The 17,067-nt window shown below is 30.6% G+C and overlaps 1 protein-coding gene across 1 annotated transcript in view; it reads left to right on the top strand.

The window, feature by feature from the left end:
- The window catches only part of LOC140444969 (late secretory pathway protein AVL9 homolog), a 38,481-nt gene that overhangs the window by 16,508 nt on the left and 4,906 nt on the right, over positions 1 to 17,067 (top strand). Inside the window, exons 8-10 of the mRNA XM_072536728.1 lie at positions 3,242 to 3,387; positions 3,793 to 3,964; positions 14,826 to 14,914. Of these exons, the coding sequence (XP_072392829.1) occupies positions 3,242 to 3,387; positions 3,793 to 3,964; positions 14,826 to 14,914 (407 nt within the window). The remainder of the gene's footprint in view (positions 1 to 3,241; positions 3,388 to 3,792; positions 3,965 to 14,825; positions 14,915 to 17,067) is intronic.

Genomic DNA, 17,067 nt, shown 5'->3' with positions numbered 1-17,067 from the left:
GAATTATTCAATGAATGTTGTTAAATTCACTGTTTTCGTTTTTCACAATTTCACAAACCGTTCCCAAACGATACAAAATATCTCCATGTTACGTAAAACCTTCCTTTATTCGTTCCTTTGACAACATTATGACAATTTTTTCTGAAAATATTCACAGAGTGGACGTATTTGAACCTTATTTTTCTGACCATCGAGCTCAATTTTTATTTATTGACTCTGAGCATAGAGTTATTGACACTGATCAGACATTTCAACGGTGTATTACTTCTTCTGGTTTACAGAAGCTTAAACGTGCGCTAGGTGGTACAAATATGGACTTTTTCTATGATATTAATAATGATCCTGATTATTAAACACATTGCAGATGCCACTAAGGATCCCGATTTGTTCAGTGTATATAAACAACAAAAATTTGAATATAATTGGCAATTACAAAATGCTAAAATGTCAGCTTTCTGTTATTTTATTACTAATTACATTAATAAACCTAGAGACTACTGGAAAATAGTAAATTTCGAAAGAAACAATAAAAGATTCAGTTTGGTACAACCTGATCTACCTCCAGACGAAATAAATCAATTGTTTATTACAATTGTAGAGAATATAATTACATATCTTCCCACTATTAATATCGATGCCAAATTATCCAAGTCCTTTTTTTTGTCCCGTTGTAGAATAGGTCTCTCATATAATAAAGCCTCTTAGTAATTCTAATTGTGGGGACGTTCACGAAATTTTAAAAGAAACTTACCAAATAGTTTTACGTTCACGAAATTTTAAAAGAAACTTACCAAATAGTTTTAACACGTTTCACTCATCTTATTAATTTAATTCTATCAACTGGAGTATTTCCGGAAGTACTAAAATACTCAAAAGTACTAGGTGATTCCTCAAAAGGTGATTCCTCAAAAACTGACCCATAAGCATTGTTTCTACTTTTGGGGAAGCGATTTAAAAGGTTATCAAACAACAATTTTATTCCTATTTTGAGTCAAATAATTACTTTAGTAACTCAATATGGATTCAGAAGTGCTAGTTCTACTACGAACGCGGTATATAATGTTGTAAGCGAGGTGATTGAGGAGCTTGAACGCGGCAATCGCCTAGAAATTTCTTTCTGCGACTTGTCGAAGGCTTTTGACTGCATTTCACACGACATTTTGCTCCATAAACGCGGGGCACAAAATAACTTCTTACCTATGTGGCAGACACCGGGCGGTAATGTCTAAAGGTCATCTCTCCGATTTTCTATCCGTAAAACATGGAGTCCCACAAGGTCCGGACTTATGACCTCTTTTGTTTATTATTTATGTTAACGGTTTGCTTAAATTCATATCTCCGTATAAATCCGTAAAATTCGTAGATGATATGACATACGTTATATCAGGAAAAAATAATTATGATTTAAAAATGTCTTATGAGGAAATTTCTACTAAATCTAGTACATGGTTTGCTGCAACAAACTGAAACTACTCCGATAAAACGCAAAGTTTGGTTTTATTTGCAAGTAATTTACATAATAATCCAGATAGCAAAGAGACTGTTAAACTATTGGTAATAACCATAGATAATCGACTGAACTGGTCGGCTCATATCTCACAACTAGAGAAAAAGCTAACAAGTTCATTATTTGTTATTCGCCAACTAGCAAGGGTTGTCAACTTTGAAACAATAAAAATGACATATTTTTCTTTATTCCACTCTCACCTAAACTATGGATTATTCATATGGGGCAATTCAAATTCAACAATTGTGTCAAAATGGGGCAATTCAAATTTTTAGAATGCAAAAGAAAGCGGTGGGATCATGGCCGGACTCAATAATATTAAAACTACTTTAAAAATATGACTAGTTATTCCGAAGATTTAATCGTAATCTAAAAAAGTGCAATACATTTTTAATAAACTATGATTTATTTATCCCGCGGTAAACACTAAAAACACGATATATTATACATAAAAATAAATTAATACAGTCAAATACTATTAATTTATTCTCTGAAGTACGGGCCATTACTTTGTTTACATATTTGTATACTAACCTGTAGAACATTATTTCTGAAGATTTTTTATTAACATTGCTTCTGCCACTGCAACTACGTTGAGAACAAGAAACCATTATTATGCACTATCACAATATATTATTACAGTTTCTATAAAAGTATTATAAAACTAAAAATATTCGAAAAACAAAAACGTAAATAAACATATACGATCTGTCAAAAGTGGCAAAACAATATGGCCGAAGTGAGGTCGTTTTTAGTCACGTGATGCCCTCTCCATAGATTCTAACTCGATGTCTAGAACACTGCCGACCTTTCTTTATCAAATTCAAAATTATGCCACTACCTACTTTGTTGATATTTCAAGTTCTGACTGAAATTCACAGAAAACGAAGTCTGATGTTCACGTTCAAAATACGCGAAACTGTCACTACTTACTGTTATGTTTTTATTAATTCTTTTAATTTATTGTTTTCATTTATTTATTAAAGGTTCTATTTATAACACTTATAAATTTATTAAAGTCTTTATTACTAATTTATATTACACGAACAATTATACAATTTATAATACGGGCGTTATATTTTAATTTACGCGGCGCGATCTTCAAAATTAACTAACTGTCCTTCTAAATAAAATGTCCCATTTATATACATAAAATGCCGTTATCCAGAAGGATCGATGACCTTCTCCATTAGAACGGGACCCCATCGAATAGACTGGTATTTCGGCGAAGGGACTAGAAGGCGGTCGACGGCTGAAACTGGTTTTTCAACTGAGCGCCGAAATAACTAGAACAGAAATGATATTAGCAATATGTTTACAGTTTTTAGTCATATGACACGTCATTATTTATCGTAACATTACGAACAAATCGCTGTAGATTGCGTCTTTCAGATAAAAATTGCCTTAGCTATAACTATTGCAATGTTTTACCACAAAGTATTAAGCAGCTAAGTTGTAATAGTTTCGAAAAAGTTATAAAAAAATATCTCGTCTGAAACATTGCTTTTACTGCTCAGAAGAATAAATGACTCATTGCAGGACATCCACTGAACTGCTTACCGTGACTTTGCCATAATCCTTTTTCTGTTTAATATGTGTTCTTGTTTGTGATATTTTTAAGTTATGTTTTATATTCCTTTTTTATATACTATGTATTTTTGACTTGCTACAAACAATATTTTTATTTGTTAAATAGTTAAATAAATAAGCTTAATATATTTTTGGTAATTATAGGTTCGCCGACTACATTGTGAAACATGTATCGGAAGAACGCCATGACGTGTTTTTGGATGGTGTTGGCTGGGAGGGTGGAGATGAATGGATAAGGACACAGTTTAGAGTGTATTTGCTGTGTTTGTTAAGAACGTCCATGTTGCAAGGTAAATTTTAACACTTGCATTTTTAAAATAAAAACTTTTTAAATAAAAAATTTGATTCACTTTAAACTTTTATTATTATAATAACGTAAACACAAACGAAACAAACTGTTTTAAGTAATTTCTAGTAAAACGGAAGTGCTTATCTGAAAAAAAATGCATAATAAATTAGAAATAAAGAATACACTATTCTTAACACTTTTAAAAGTGCAAAGGTAGCTGTTGGTATTCTATTATTATTCTTTGTTGATGTGATTAATCTATATATTATTTTCGAAACAAAACCTAAATATTAGTTTGAAAAAAGAATATTTTTTATGTTTTCTTTTATTATGATACTGAAAATTCTCTATCTATGTATTTCTAAATTGGACACTATTTTCACGTTAACCTTGTTGTTACTTTTAGATGGTTCTCGAGAGATTGATCATTTTAATTCAAGTTTTATAACCGCATGGAGAGATTCGCACAATTATAAAATTTGGTTGAGTGGAATCAATCCAGGGATATTAGACGTTCACCCGGGCCACCCGTTTGCCGGACAACTGTCAGTTGCAGATATGAAGCTAAGATTTTCACAGTAAGTAATTCTTTAGATAAATATATTTTGCATTACTATGCATACTCGTAACACACCAATGAATATTTTATTTCTAAATAATGGAATGGAATGCAACATGAAAGACACTAAAATGCTTGAATGTCAGATATGTATATATATATATATATATATACATATATATATATATATATATATATATATATATATATATATATATATATATATATATATTGTTATGATGTGTTTTTTTGTTTGAATGATGAGCAATGAGTATTTTTAATAATATAGGGTTTTTATCGCGGTTCTCATAGAATTAGCTTGTAAGTACTTTTTTAAATTATCTTTATTATAACTATTATGAAACACACATATATATCTAACCTAGTCAATGTAAATTTAAAATAAACTATCTTTAAACTGATATTCTTATAAAACTAATTAAATTCTATAGACAATCTAAAATTTAAACAAACTATCTTCAAAATTTAAATTGTTATGACACTAACTAAATTATATTAACAAAATTTTGTACCTTTCTTTCACTGAATGCCTAAATGAACTATTTTCCACTAAGTATATAGCTTCTAATCACCACTGAATGTCTTCGTACTTCAGTTATCCTTGTTTTTTGTGAAATTACTTTTTTCAATTATCAGCTTCTACCAATTTAAGATATATTTTTCTTCACCAGCATCTATACACCACCAACCAAACCAGCAAACAGCATTTCTATTTATTCTTCTTTTCAATATACCAATATCCAATTATTATAAGTTGATTTATACTAATCTCCAACCATAATATAATTTAATTTCTTCCAATATACCTTTTTTTTATCTTCAATAATTATTTGTGTATAATTATAAATGTGCATTAATTATATGCATAATTTTTAATCTTCATTTAACTCACTATATTAAACAATTCGACTATTTCTACCTGATTCACTGACTCCAACTAACTTTCATATTTCTTACTAAACTTTTCTGACTGACTTCTTGAAAATTCTGAACAATTTACTTCAATATTCACTAACTAATTGTATCTTTCTACTAACTTTCATAATAAACTGGCCTGACTTCTGACTAAAAACTTAAAAACTGCCTAAAAACTCTTCTGACTGCACTATCTAAAACTTTTCTGACTAAAAACTTTCAAAAACTCCCATCTTGAATCCAAATCACGGGTATTTATATCTTTCGGATATTCCAGAACCATCTCGTAATATATCATGTTCTATTTTGTTCTATTAACTATTTGTCTGAATTTTCTGGAACAAACCATTTCGCAAACATGGCCATCTCCGGAGATCCAGAGAATTCCATTCTTTTCTATTAATAATTTTGTTTACATTTAGGCTTTTCAGATCAGAATATATAATTAAATTAGTAACTAACACTCTAATTTAATAAAATACACAATTCAAACAATATAACCCCACTTATACTCGTAATTATGATTCTTAATTTGACACTTGGAGTATGTATAGTTGGTTGCCTAGGCACATGGCTCACTTAAATCTATTTACAACATTAAAATTACTAAAATACAACCTTTTACAACCATTACATGCCAATCCATTAAAATGCCCTCACATAAATATACCCTTACAAAATTCTCCAGTATATAACCTATTTAAAACAATCAAATACCCCTTTATAACCAATATTATGTAGTATATAACTTATAAATTATTTTCTATAAACCCCAATCGTTACAATACCCCAAAAATAATATTTAAAATAAATAATTTACTTATTATTTTTTTAAATATTAATTTTCTCATACCTTATTAAATTTAATAAATCAATTTTTTTTTATTTAAAATGTGTTAAATACATCCCTGTTCGCTGTCTATGTCAAAACAGAGAACAACGGATCACAGTTCGGCTATTCTATGGTCAAACTGTCATGTCAAATGGAGAGAATAAAATATAACCTTAATTAAAATATAATGTATATTGTGTTCTGTTTATTTATAGACAAAATCTAGGAAGTATTTCCATTCAAAATAACTTTCATCAATATAAATTGGTAAGTTTTTCCACTTTATTATATTAGAAAGACATTTTTATAGCAATTATAGTATCAATTTTGTGTCTAACCCCAAATTATGATTTTTAGGGTACAAATTAATTTCCATATATACAAATTTCAACAAGTATGATGTCAAATTGATTCACAACAAAGAAATCTACCATCTATCTATGAAATGGATCTATCAGTAAGTTATTAGTGTTATTATATTTGTGTTAAAGGTATAGAAAACATTATTCAATCTCTTCGTGATATTGAAAAATGTCATTGATGTGAAACACGCCTCTTAGTCTGTTCTCTGCATCTATTAACACATAACTATTTAGTCCATTCTGATTTTCAATTGTATATGGACCTTCAAACATTGGTTGTAATTTCTTACAACGGTTTTCTTTAACATTACTTTTTCTAAGTGAACGAATTAACACTAGGTCTCCTTTTTGAAATGTGATTGGTTTTTTTATATTTCGATTTTGTCTTCTGATATATTTTTCAGCTTTCCTCCTAATTCGGTTATTCACTTTCTGCATTACTTGTTCTAACATATCCTGATTATATTCACTAATCCACTTTCTGTTTCCTATATGGCCAAACATTAAATATTCTGGTACTTCCTCTGTATTCAAATTATGTGTATTATTTAAAAAATACTCTACTTGTGGTATATGTTGCTGCCAAGTTTCGTGTTGATTTTGGCACAGTATCCTTAAATATTTTATAACTTCTTTAATATACCTTTCTGCAGGATTTGCCTGAGGATGTCTGATACTTGTAAAATGAATGTTGATTCCCTTTTTCTCACAAAATGTCCGAAATTTTTGGTTGTTAAAATATGTAGCATTATCTATTATGCAATTTCTAAATGGTCCTATTTCTTCGAAAAATTGATTAATATATAATTTTAATGTTTTAACATTTGTTCTAGAGCAGGGATATAGTTTAATAAATTTTGTATATAAATCAACTATCACTAGTATATGCTTTTTTCCTGTTGGACTGAGAACTAAATTTGAAATAAAATCCATGGAAACTGTATTTAGTTTTTCATATACAACATTAGATTTATATGTGTTCTGGTTTTTGAAATTCTTTTCTTTGTTTAGTTGACATATTGGGCATTGGGTAGTAATTTCTTTTGCTATACTTATGTCATTCTTTGCAAAATAATTGTCCCTAAATAGCATCCATAGCTTTCTTGAACCAATATGCATATAATTGTTATGTAAATTTTTCAATATTTTCTTTGCTAAAGTTCTAGTTATTACATATACTTCTATGCCATTTATTATTTTATAATATACCCCATCTTTCCTAAGGACTTTTTGTTTTTCACTCAAATTGATCTGATCTCTTATAATTTCTTCTTTAGAATATAATCCAGTACTTTCTACTAATTGATTTAATCCAATTTTTATTGTTCGCTGCCCTTTTTGTGGTGTATTTTCTAACCTTGATAAAGCATCTGCCACTATATTGGATTTTCCAGAAATGTATTTGATTTCAAAGCAGTATTCACTAAGTATTAGACTCCACCGATGTATTCTACTGTTTCCATATTTGTTATTTAATATAGACGTTAAAGCTTGGTGATCTGTTTCTATAGTAAATTCATTACCCAACAAATAAAATCTTAATTTTGTGACACAGTGTATTATACTTGCTAGTTCTAATTCTGAAACTGAGTAACCCTTTTCATGTGGCTTTGTAATTCTTGAAATGAATTGTATTGGGTATTCGACCCCATCATGTATTTGTAATAATACCCCTGATAATCTCTCTATTGATGCATCTGTTCTTAATATGAATGGCTGTGTGTAGTCAGGATAGTATATTTTCAAATTTGACAGAAAAATGTTTTTAATCTCTTGGAATGCTAGTTCTCTTCTCTGATCCCATCTCCATTTTACACCTTTTCTCAGTAGTTCAAGTAATGGAATTTCTTTTATACTTAGATCTGGTATCATCCTTTTATAATAATTAATTATTCCAATAAATCCTCTTAAAGTTCTTAAATTGTGTGGTGTTTTATATTCCTGAATGACTTGTGTCCGTTCTGGATCCATTTCGATTCCCTTAGTGTTAAGTTTATAACCTAGATATATGACTTCTTTTTGAAAAAATGTACATTTTTCTTGATTTATTTTTAGTCCAACTTTGTCTAATCTATTTATTATAATTTTTAGGTGTTTCTCATGATCTTCAGCCGTTTTAGAAAAAATTAATATATCATCAATGTAGTGAATTACAAAATGTTCATATTGATCCAAAATATCATGAAGACATCTACATAGAGCACTGCAAGATGATTGAAGTCCAAATGGTACTACTTTGAATTGATATACTACTCCATCTATCTGAAATCCTGTATACTGTCTACTTTTTCTTTCTAGAGGTATTAACCAGAAACTATGCTGTAAATCGATTTTAGTGAAAAATGACATTCCTGTAATTCTTCCTAATATTCCATCTATACTCATTGGTGCTTCAAATTGCTTTTCAGTAATCTTGTTAATATTCCTTGCATCCAAACATAACCTGATTTCACCTGATCTTTTTCGTACTACTACTATGGGGTTAATAAAACGTGTGTCTGCCTTCTCAATGATCCCATCTTCTAACATATTATTAATTGTTTTGTTTACTTCTTCTCTGTATTTATATGGTATTGGGTATGATTTTGTTTTAAAATCTTTTTCTTCTTTAACTTTTATACTATGGATATAATTTTGTGCAATTCTATTTTCTTTATTGACAAGTCCCTTGTGTTGCTGCAATATGGAAATGACTATTGATTTATATTCTTCAGGGCAATTTAAAACTTTCATCATATCTTCTTCTTTACAAATAAAATTATTCTTCATTATGTACTCATTATTCCTTGCTTCCAATTTTACGCACTCCGCCTCGTAGGCATCCATCTGCTTAAAATTTCCATTCCTTAAATATTCACTACAATAATTATTCTTTACATTCTTTTGGGACATTTCCCTATCATCAAAATACATTTCTTCTTCATAAACATCATTATTTTCTTTTAATAATATCCTATCAACTCTTATTCCTTCTTCTACCTCATCTTTCTGCATAAATTTAATTATTTGCCCTTCCAAAGTTACCATTTTTTCTTCAAAATCTATCTTTACTTTCTTCTTTTCCAATTCATCATTTCCCATTAATATATCAACACATAAATCCTTGACAATAAATCCTTGCATATTAATTTCTTTATTAAGAATATTAATTTTAAAATTGGCTAGTTTATCAATTTCACCCAACTTCTTATTATTTGCACCAACAATTTTAATTTTTGGAATCTTTATTATATCTGATAGTTTTAATGTATTAAAAATAAAATTCTCCGAGACTAAAGTACTTTCTGAACCAGTATCTATCATAATTTTAATCATTTTATTTTTGGCCAAAGCATTTATATAAATTAAATTAATAGAGTCAATAATTTTATCCTCATCTAAAGAAATAAATTCAGAAGGTTTTTCATAATAGCAATGGCCTAACTTGTAATTCAGAAAGTTTACTGCACAAAATTTTGATTATTAGAATTGTCAGATTGTATCTGACCACTTGGATCTGATGTCCTATGTCTTTCCCTACTATGACTTCTACTCACATTTTCTTGCCTTGTACTATTTCGTTCCCTGTCTTCGCAGCTTCTATTCCTTCGAACACAATTTACCTGTCTGTTATAGTTAGGTCGCTCTGTATTTCTTCTATTGTTAAAATCTTGTCTATTATTATTAGTACTGTTATTAAAATGTTGTCTATTATAATTAGTATTATTATTAAAATTTTGTCTATTATAACTAGTATTATTATTAAAGTTCTGTCTATTTGGATTACTGTTATTATTATTGAAATTTTGTAAATTATCACCATACCTAGTGTTATTGTTATATGATTGTCTATATTGTTGATTCTCATTTTTATTATATTGAAAGTTATTGTTTTTTCTGTTGTTATTATTACTTGTCATATTGCCTCTTTGTATTCTTTGAATAAAATTAATAAAACTATCTATTGTTTGAATATTTTGTACAGTTACGGTTTGCACAACATCAGCATCAAAATGTCTAGATACATTTAAGACTGTTTCATCCTCTCTAAGTGGTGGTTCTAAATATTTTGCAACTGTTATCAATTTCAATGCATAATCTACCATATTTGATTTTAAATTTTGATTATACTTTCCAAAATATAGAATTTCTCTAAACTTGGCTTGCTCTAATTCACCCCAATAATAATTTAAAAATTTATTTTCAAATGTTTGAAAATTATCTAAATCATTCTCAATACTAGCAAACCAAGTTGCTGCATTGTCATTTAATGTCACTCTAATATAATCTTTAATATCATTAATATTATTCACAAATCTTAATTTATGTTTTAAACTATTTATGTATACTCTAGGATGCAAATTTTTTATATTACCAGAGAATTTAATCCCAGTCTCATTTGTTAAATTTAAGTAAGGTCTCCCTATGTCTCTCATTTGTGAAATATCATCTATTCTCTGTTCCACATTTCTTATTTGATTACAATTTATTTGGATATTTTGTTGTATATCGTCTAATTTTTCTTCTGTGTTTCTCCTGTCTTCGTTAATTTTTACTTCTAAGTTACATTTCTGTAACTCTATTTTCTGTTCTATATCTATCTTATTATCTTGAATAATCCTCTTTACTTCTGTCCTCTCATTGTCTATCCTTTTCTTGTAGTCATTCCGTATACTTTTTATTTCATTTGCTACTTTTTTCTCTGCAGCTTCAAGTTTTTTATCCATTTGTTTTACAATTTTATTATTATTATCTTCTATTTTCTTTTCTAATTTTCTATAATTCTCTTCCAATTTCTGTTCCATTTTTTTCATGTCTTCTTTGACTTCTTTTGAATTCTCTTCCAATTTTTTTATGTCTTCTTTGATTTCTTTTGAATTCTCTTCCATTTTTTTCGTATTCTCTTCCATTTTCTGTTCCATTTTTTTCATGTCTTCTTTGATTTCTTTTGAATTCTCTTCCATTGTCTTGTTCATCTGCATCATTAATGACATCAAAGCTGCCATATTGACATTTTCCTCTCTTTCTGGATTCATTTCTGCAGTATCTTGTGGAACTTGAACTAAACTCTCCTCTTGTATAGGTTGTGTTTCTACTTCCACATCTTCTTCATTCTTTTTGCTTCTTGTACCTTTCTTTCCTTGAGACATTTTGAGACTTTACTTGTTCAAATATAATTAAAAATAAATTCTATAATTTTTGCTTTCTAATGAAAATTAATTTAATTATATGAGAGCACTTATCTTTCCAAACTAATTCTTTTAAATAGAGAGCCACCGCGTTGGGTGCCAAATTGTTATGATGTGTTTTTTTGTTTGAATGATGAGCAATGAGTATTTTTAATAATATAGGGTTTTTATCGCGGTTCTCATAGAATTAGCTTGTAAGTACTTTTTTAAATTATCTTTATTATAACTATTATGAAACACACATATATATCTAACCTAGTCAATGTAAATTTAAAATAAACTATCTTTAAACTGATATTCTTATAAAACTAATTAAATTCTATAGACAATCTAAAATTTAAACAAACTATCTTCAAAATTTAAATTGTTATGACACTAACTAAATTATATTAACAAAATTTTGTACCTTTCTTTCACTGAATGCCTAAATGAACTATTTTCCACTAAGTATATAGCTTCTAATCACCACTGAATGTCTTCGTACTTCAGTTATCCTTGTTTTTTGTGAAATTACTTTTTTCAATTATCAGCTTCTACCAATTTAAGATATATTTTTCTTCACCAGCATCTATACACCACCAACCAAACCAGCAAACAGCATTTCTATTTATTCTTCTTTTCAATATACCAATATCCAATTATTATAAGTTGATTTATACTAATCTCCAACCATAATATAATTTAATTTCTTCCAATATACCTTTTTTTTATCTTCAATAATTATTTGTGTATAATTATAAATGTGCATTAATTATATGCATAATTTTTAATCTTCATTTAACTCACTATATTAAACAATTCGACTATTTCTACCTGATTCACTGACTCCAACTAACTTTCATATTTCTTACTAAACTTTTCTGACTGACTTCTTGAAAATTCTGAACAATTTACTTCAATATTCACTAACTAATTGTATCTTTCTACTAACTTTCATAATAAACTGGCCTGACTTCTGACTAAAAACTTAAAAACTGCCTAAAAACTCTTCTGACTGCACTATCTAAAACTTTTCTGACTAAAAACTTTCAAAAACTCCCATCTTGAATCCAAATCACGGGTATTTATATCTTTCGGATATTCCAGAACCATCTCGTAATATATCATGTTCTATTTTGTTCTATTAACTATTTGTCTGAATTTTCTGGAACAAACCATTTCGCAAACATGGCCATCTCCGGAGATCCAGAGAATTCCATTCTTTTCTATTAATAATTTTGTTTACATTTAGGCTTTTCAGATCAGAATATATAATTAAATTAGTAACTAACACTCTAATTTAATAAAATACACAATTCAAACAATATAACCCCACTTATACTCGTAATTATGATTCTTAATTTGACACTTGGAGTATGTATAGTTGGTTGCCTAGGCACATGGCTCACTTAAATCTATTTACAACATTAAAATTACTAAAATACAACCTTTTACAACCATTACATGCCAATCCATTAAAATGCCCTCACATAAATATACCCTTACAAAATTCTCCAGTATATAACCTATTTAAAACAATCAAATACCCCTTTATAACCAATATTATGTAGTATATAACTTATAAATTATTTTCTATAAACCCCAATCGTTACAATATATATATATATATATATATATATATATATATATATATATATATATATATATATATATATTCGTATCAACTTTACACATTGCAGTTTTACATTAAAAAAATAATGATAATAACAATAATAAATAAGAAAACACAAACATAGAACATATAAAATAAAAATTATTAAAGTCGAAAGTTACAGCCTCGAAGCAATCTCTTGCCTTGGGAGTGAGTTGATGGATTTCTTGAAGACTGCCAACGAACTTGGTGGCTGGTCACTCGAAGACGATGTGGTTAATTGTTTGTTCAACAGTGCTGCATTTGTCACATCCTGGACTGGCATTTATACCCCACTGGTTCAGAGACTTGTTCCAAACTCCATGACCAACTCGTATTCTATTAAGGTTGTACCATTCACGACGAGGAAGAGAAAAGCCGTCTGGTTTAGGTTAGGGTTTTCTATGAGATTAGCATTTCTGATATCTGGATTCCATTCGCCCATCCAGTGCTCCTCAGTAGTGAAATCAGCCAATCTTGTAGCAGTTCTAGTAGGTGGATGTCTGGATTTCAGTCTTAACTCACTTTGGTCTAGCTCAGCGATGTCTGTATTTATCGGTAGTGCTGGGTTTTGTTGGCATTTTTGAACTAGGATGTTAAGTGCGACTAGTCGTCTTGTTGCTGATGGAGCGATGTTGCTTAAAACTGGAAGCCATTGGGTTGGTGTGGGCTTTATAGTTCCCGTTATGTGCCTCATTGTTTGGTTTAACTGGGTATCTATAACGTTTGTGTGATGACTGTTTAGCCAGGCAGGAGCGCAACATTCTGCAGTAGGATATACTAAGGACAGCGCGCTCGTTCTGATGACTTCTGCATTAGACCCCCATGATGTATTTGGCTAATTTCTGAATAATGTTATTGCGGGTCTTTATTTTTGTCGAAGTGTTTTCCAAATGCTGTTTAAATGTTAGGGTACAATCTAGAGTTACACCGAGGTATTTTGGGTTCGAACTGTGCTTTAGAATGGTTCCATCGCATTCTATGTTTAGTCTGTAATTTGCCTTGTGGTTGTTAAGATGGAAAGAAGCTGTTACTTCAGTCTTCGATGGGTTTGGTTGTAGGTCCCATTTCTTAAGGCATCTGTTAACAGTAGTTAGATCTGCTTCTATGGTGGATCGGCGATTTTTATGTCTTCTTCTTGAGCACCCAGAGCCATATCATCGGCATAAATAAATTGGCGCAAGGTGGTAGTTGATACATCTGACGTATAAATATTAAAGAGAAGAGGAGACATAACTGACCCTTGTGGTAAGCCGTTTTGCAGGTTTCTGAACTTACTGTTTTTCCCATTTAGGTGTACTTGGAAAAGTCTGTCACTTAGCATTTGGTTTATCAAACTGTTGAACGAACGGCTTGGTACCATCTGGTATATTTTAAATAAAAGAACCTTCTTCCATACTGTCTCGTAGGCGCACGTCAAGTCTATGAAAGCTGCTACGGATTTAAGTTTCTTCTGGAATCCGTTCTCAATAAATGTTGTTAAGGAGAGGACTTGATCGCCACAGCTTCTTCCCGGCATGAATCCAGCTTGTTCTTGAGGAATATTTGGCTTTGCATGGTAGATAGAATATTGTTTAAGAAGTTTAAGAAGAATCGCATTCAGTTCACTGTGAGTGATCTATCTGACGATGGCTCAGGCCCGGGCCAGAAAATAAAACGTACTTGCTTAAAATTCTAAATGGATCTTCTACTTTGACTGGAATACGCTGGTGTATTAGATCGACCAATGGATGAGCATTACGTCAAAAAATGAAGGCTTGTGGCTCGGTGTTACTCCTCCATATCCATTCTGGAGGTCGGGTACGCTTAAAAAACGGAATATAGAGGACTGATGATGTGTGCGTGTAAGATACAAAGATTAGAGTGATCTTTGACTGTTTAATTCAATTTCTTCTTTTTTGTACCGCTTATATTTTAAGTTAGTTGATTATTATATGGAAAATGTGTTTTAGTACGATGCAGAATACCGAAAGTGGTAGGAAATTAAATCAAGCGATGGCGTCTACTGGAAAAGCCGTGGTGACGACAGGTAAAGCTGTAGGTAAGTTGCAATGTTATTCTGATATGGTAATCTGTTAATAATAAAAAATGTTTTACATAATTTCTTCTTTTGAAAACTTATTTTAATAGTTAAATACTATTTTTATGTGGGAATGAGCCACAATTTATTGTAGTGACAATTATATTTTACCTAAAAAATTTGGCGGTTCGATTTTCACTCCGATATAATCGGTCTCAAAAAGATTATTAAATAATTTAGTTGAAAAACGGCGTGTATAACCGCCAATATTGTTGACAAGGTTATATCACGTCAACATAATTGGAGGTTGATTCACTTTTCACTTATCCCAAGCCCGGATAAAAGAGGAGGGTTGATGGGCAAGGTGAGCATCCTACCCATTGTAAAAGAAAACAAGGCTCAAAGAACCGATATAAAGCCTCGGAACCAGAAGGAACCTAAGATGACGAACCACGCAAAGAAAAGGAAAAATTAGCCCACAATCAGATTAGCAACATGGAACATTAGTTCTTTCTACAACAAAGTCCAAGAGATAATAGAAGAACTGATAAATGTACAAAAGACATTTGTGCAATCCAAGAAATCAAGAAGAAAGATAAAGGTCAAAGAGACTATAACCAATATTTTCTAGCATACATTGGAGTGAAGAAAGAAGAACGAGCACGAGCAGGCGTAGGTATACTTGTCCATAAATAGTTTAAAGACAACATAAATAACTGCCGGTATATCTCCGAAAGAATAATACATATGAACATCACAATGGACTACCAAAAACTAAGTGTCATATCTATATATCTACGAGAAACGAGAGGCCTACACGAAGTACGAAACATCAAATACTTCAGAATCCCGAGACACCTATAGAAGAATACGAAATAAAGCAGTTGGTAAGAAGAACAAAAAATGAACACCGGGAACAGTTTACAAAAAGGATGGAAAGCGACTTCTACGGTACACAAAAACAAATATGGAGATTCATCAGAAACCAACGGAAAGAAATGGCAGAATTGAAGGAATACAATAACATACCGGCAAACGAATGGGAAAGATACCTGATGAAACTGTTTAAAGAAAAGGAAAATAATAATCAACGCAATAACGCACCTGAATTAAGACACGAAATAGAAATCAGTTGTCAGGAAGTAGAGATAACCAGAAATTCACTCAAAAATAGAAAGTCACCAGGACCAGACGGAATAACCAACGAGCTTCTAAAACACGGAGGAGAAAGTATAGCCCTAGAGATGACAAAACTTATACAAAAACTAATATTGCACTGCAAGATACCAGACGCATGGAGAAACAGCATAATGATACCAATGTTCAAGAAAGGAGATAAAGAAGACCCCAACAAGATTCAGATCTGGAAGTTCCTGAGTAGACGCCGTATTTATACTAAGAAAAATCACAGAAAACGCGATCGAGTACAATAAACCAACATATCTATGTTGCATAGACCTGACAAAGGCTTTCGATCGCATCCAAGTCGAAGACGTCTTACACCTACTATATAAAAGAAACATACCAATCAATATTATACAAACCATCGAAAACATTTACTTCCATAATCGAATACAGGCAAAGATAAATGGAAAATTAACACAGTGAACACCAGTACAAAGCGGAGTCAGACAGGTTGACTCGTAAAGGTCATGTTTACAGAATGGGGAACAAAGAAATTCAAATATTATGTTATGCAGACGACGCCGCATTAATCGCCGAGACAGAAGACGAGCTACAAAGATTAACACACATCTTCAATACAACAGCCAAAAAATACAATATGATAATATCAGCAGAAAAAACCAAATGTATGACAACATCTAAACACCCACTATGATGTCAAATCGAAATTGATGGGAAAATAATAAAGCAGGGAGCAAGGTTTAGATATTGGGAATAAATAAAACTAGTTACGGAGATGTTGAAAAAGAAGTACTACAACAAAGCTTAAAAGCAAGTAAAGCGACGGGATCTCTTATTGACACAATCTGAAAGAACAAACACCTAAGACACGACACAAAACAAGAATCTATAAAGCAGCAATTAGACCTATATTAACATACACGGCAGAGACAAGACCTGACGTATCTAAAACGAGACGACTACTAGAAACAACAGAGATGAAAATACTTCGACGAATAACAGGGAAAAGTCTGTTGGATAGGGAGAGA

The sequence above is a fragment of the Diabrotica undecimpunctata genome, chromosome 7 (genome assembly GCF_040954645.1).
Source record: "Diabrotica undecimpunctata isolate CICGRU chromosome 7, icDiaUnde3, whole genome shotgun sequence".
Taxonomy (NCBI): domain Eukaryota; kingdom Metazoa; phylum Arthropoda; class Insecta; order Coleoptera; family Chrysomelidae; genus Diabrotica; species Diabrotica undecimpunctata.
Note: the sequence above shows the minus strand (reverse complement) of the source record. Positions and strands in the feature narration are given on the sequence as shown.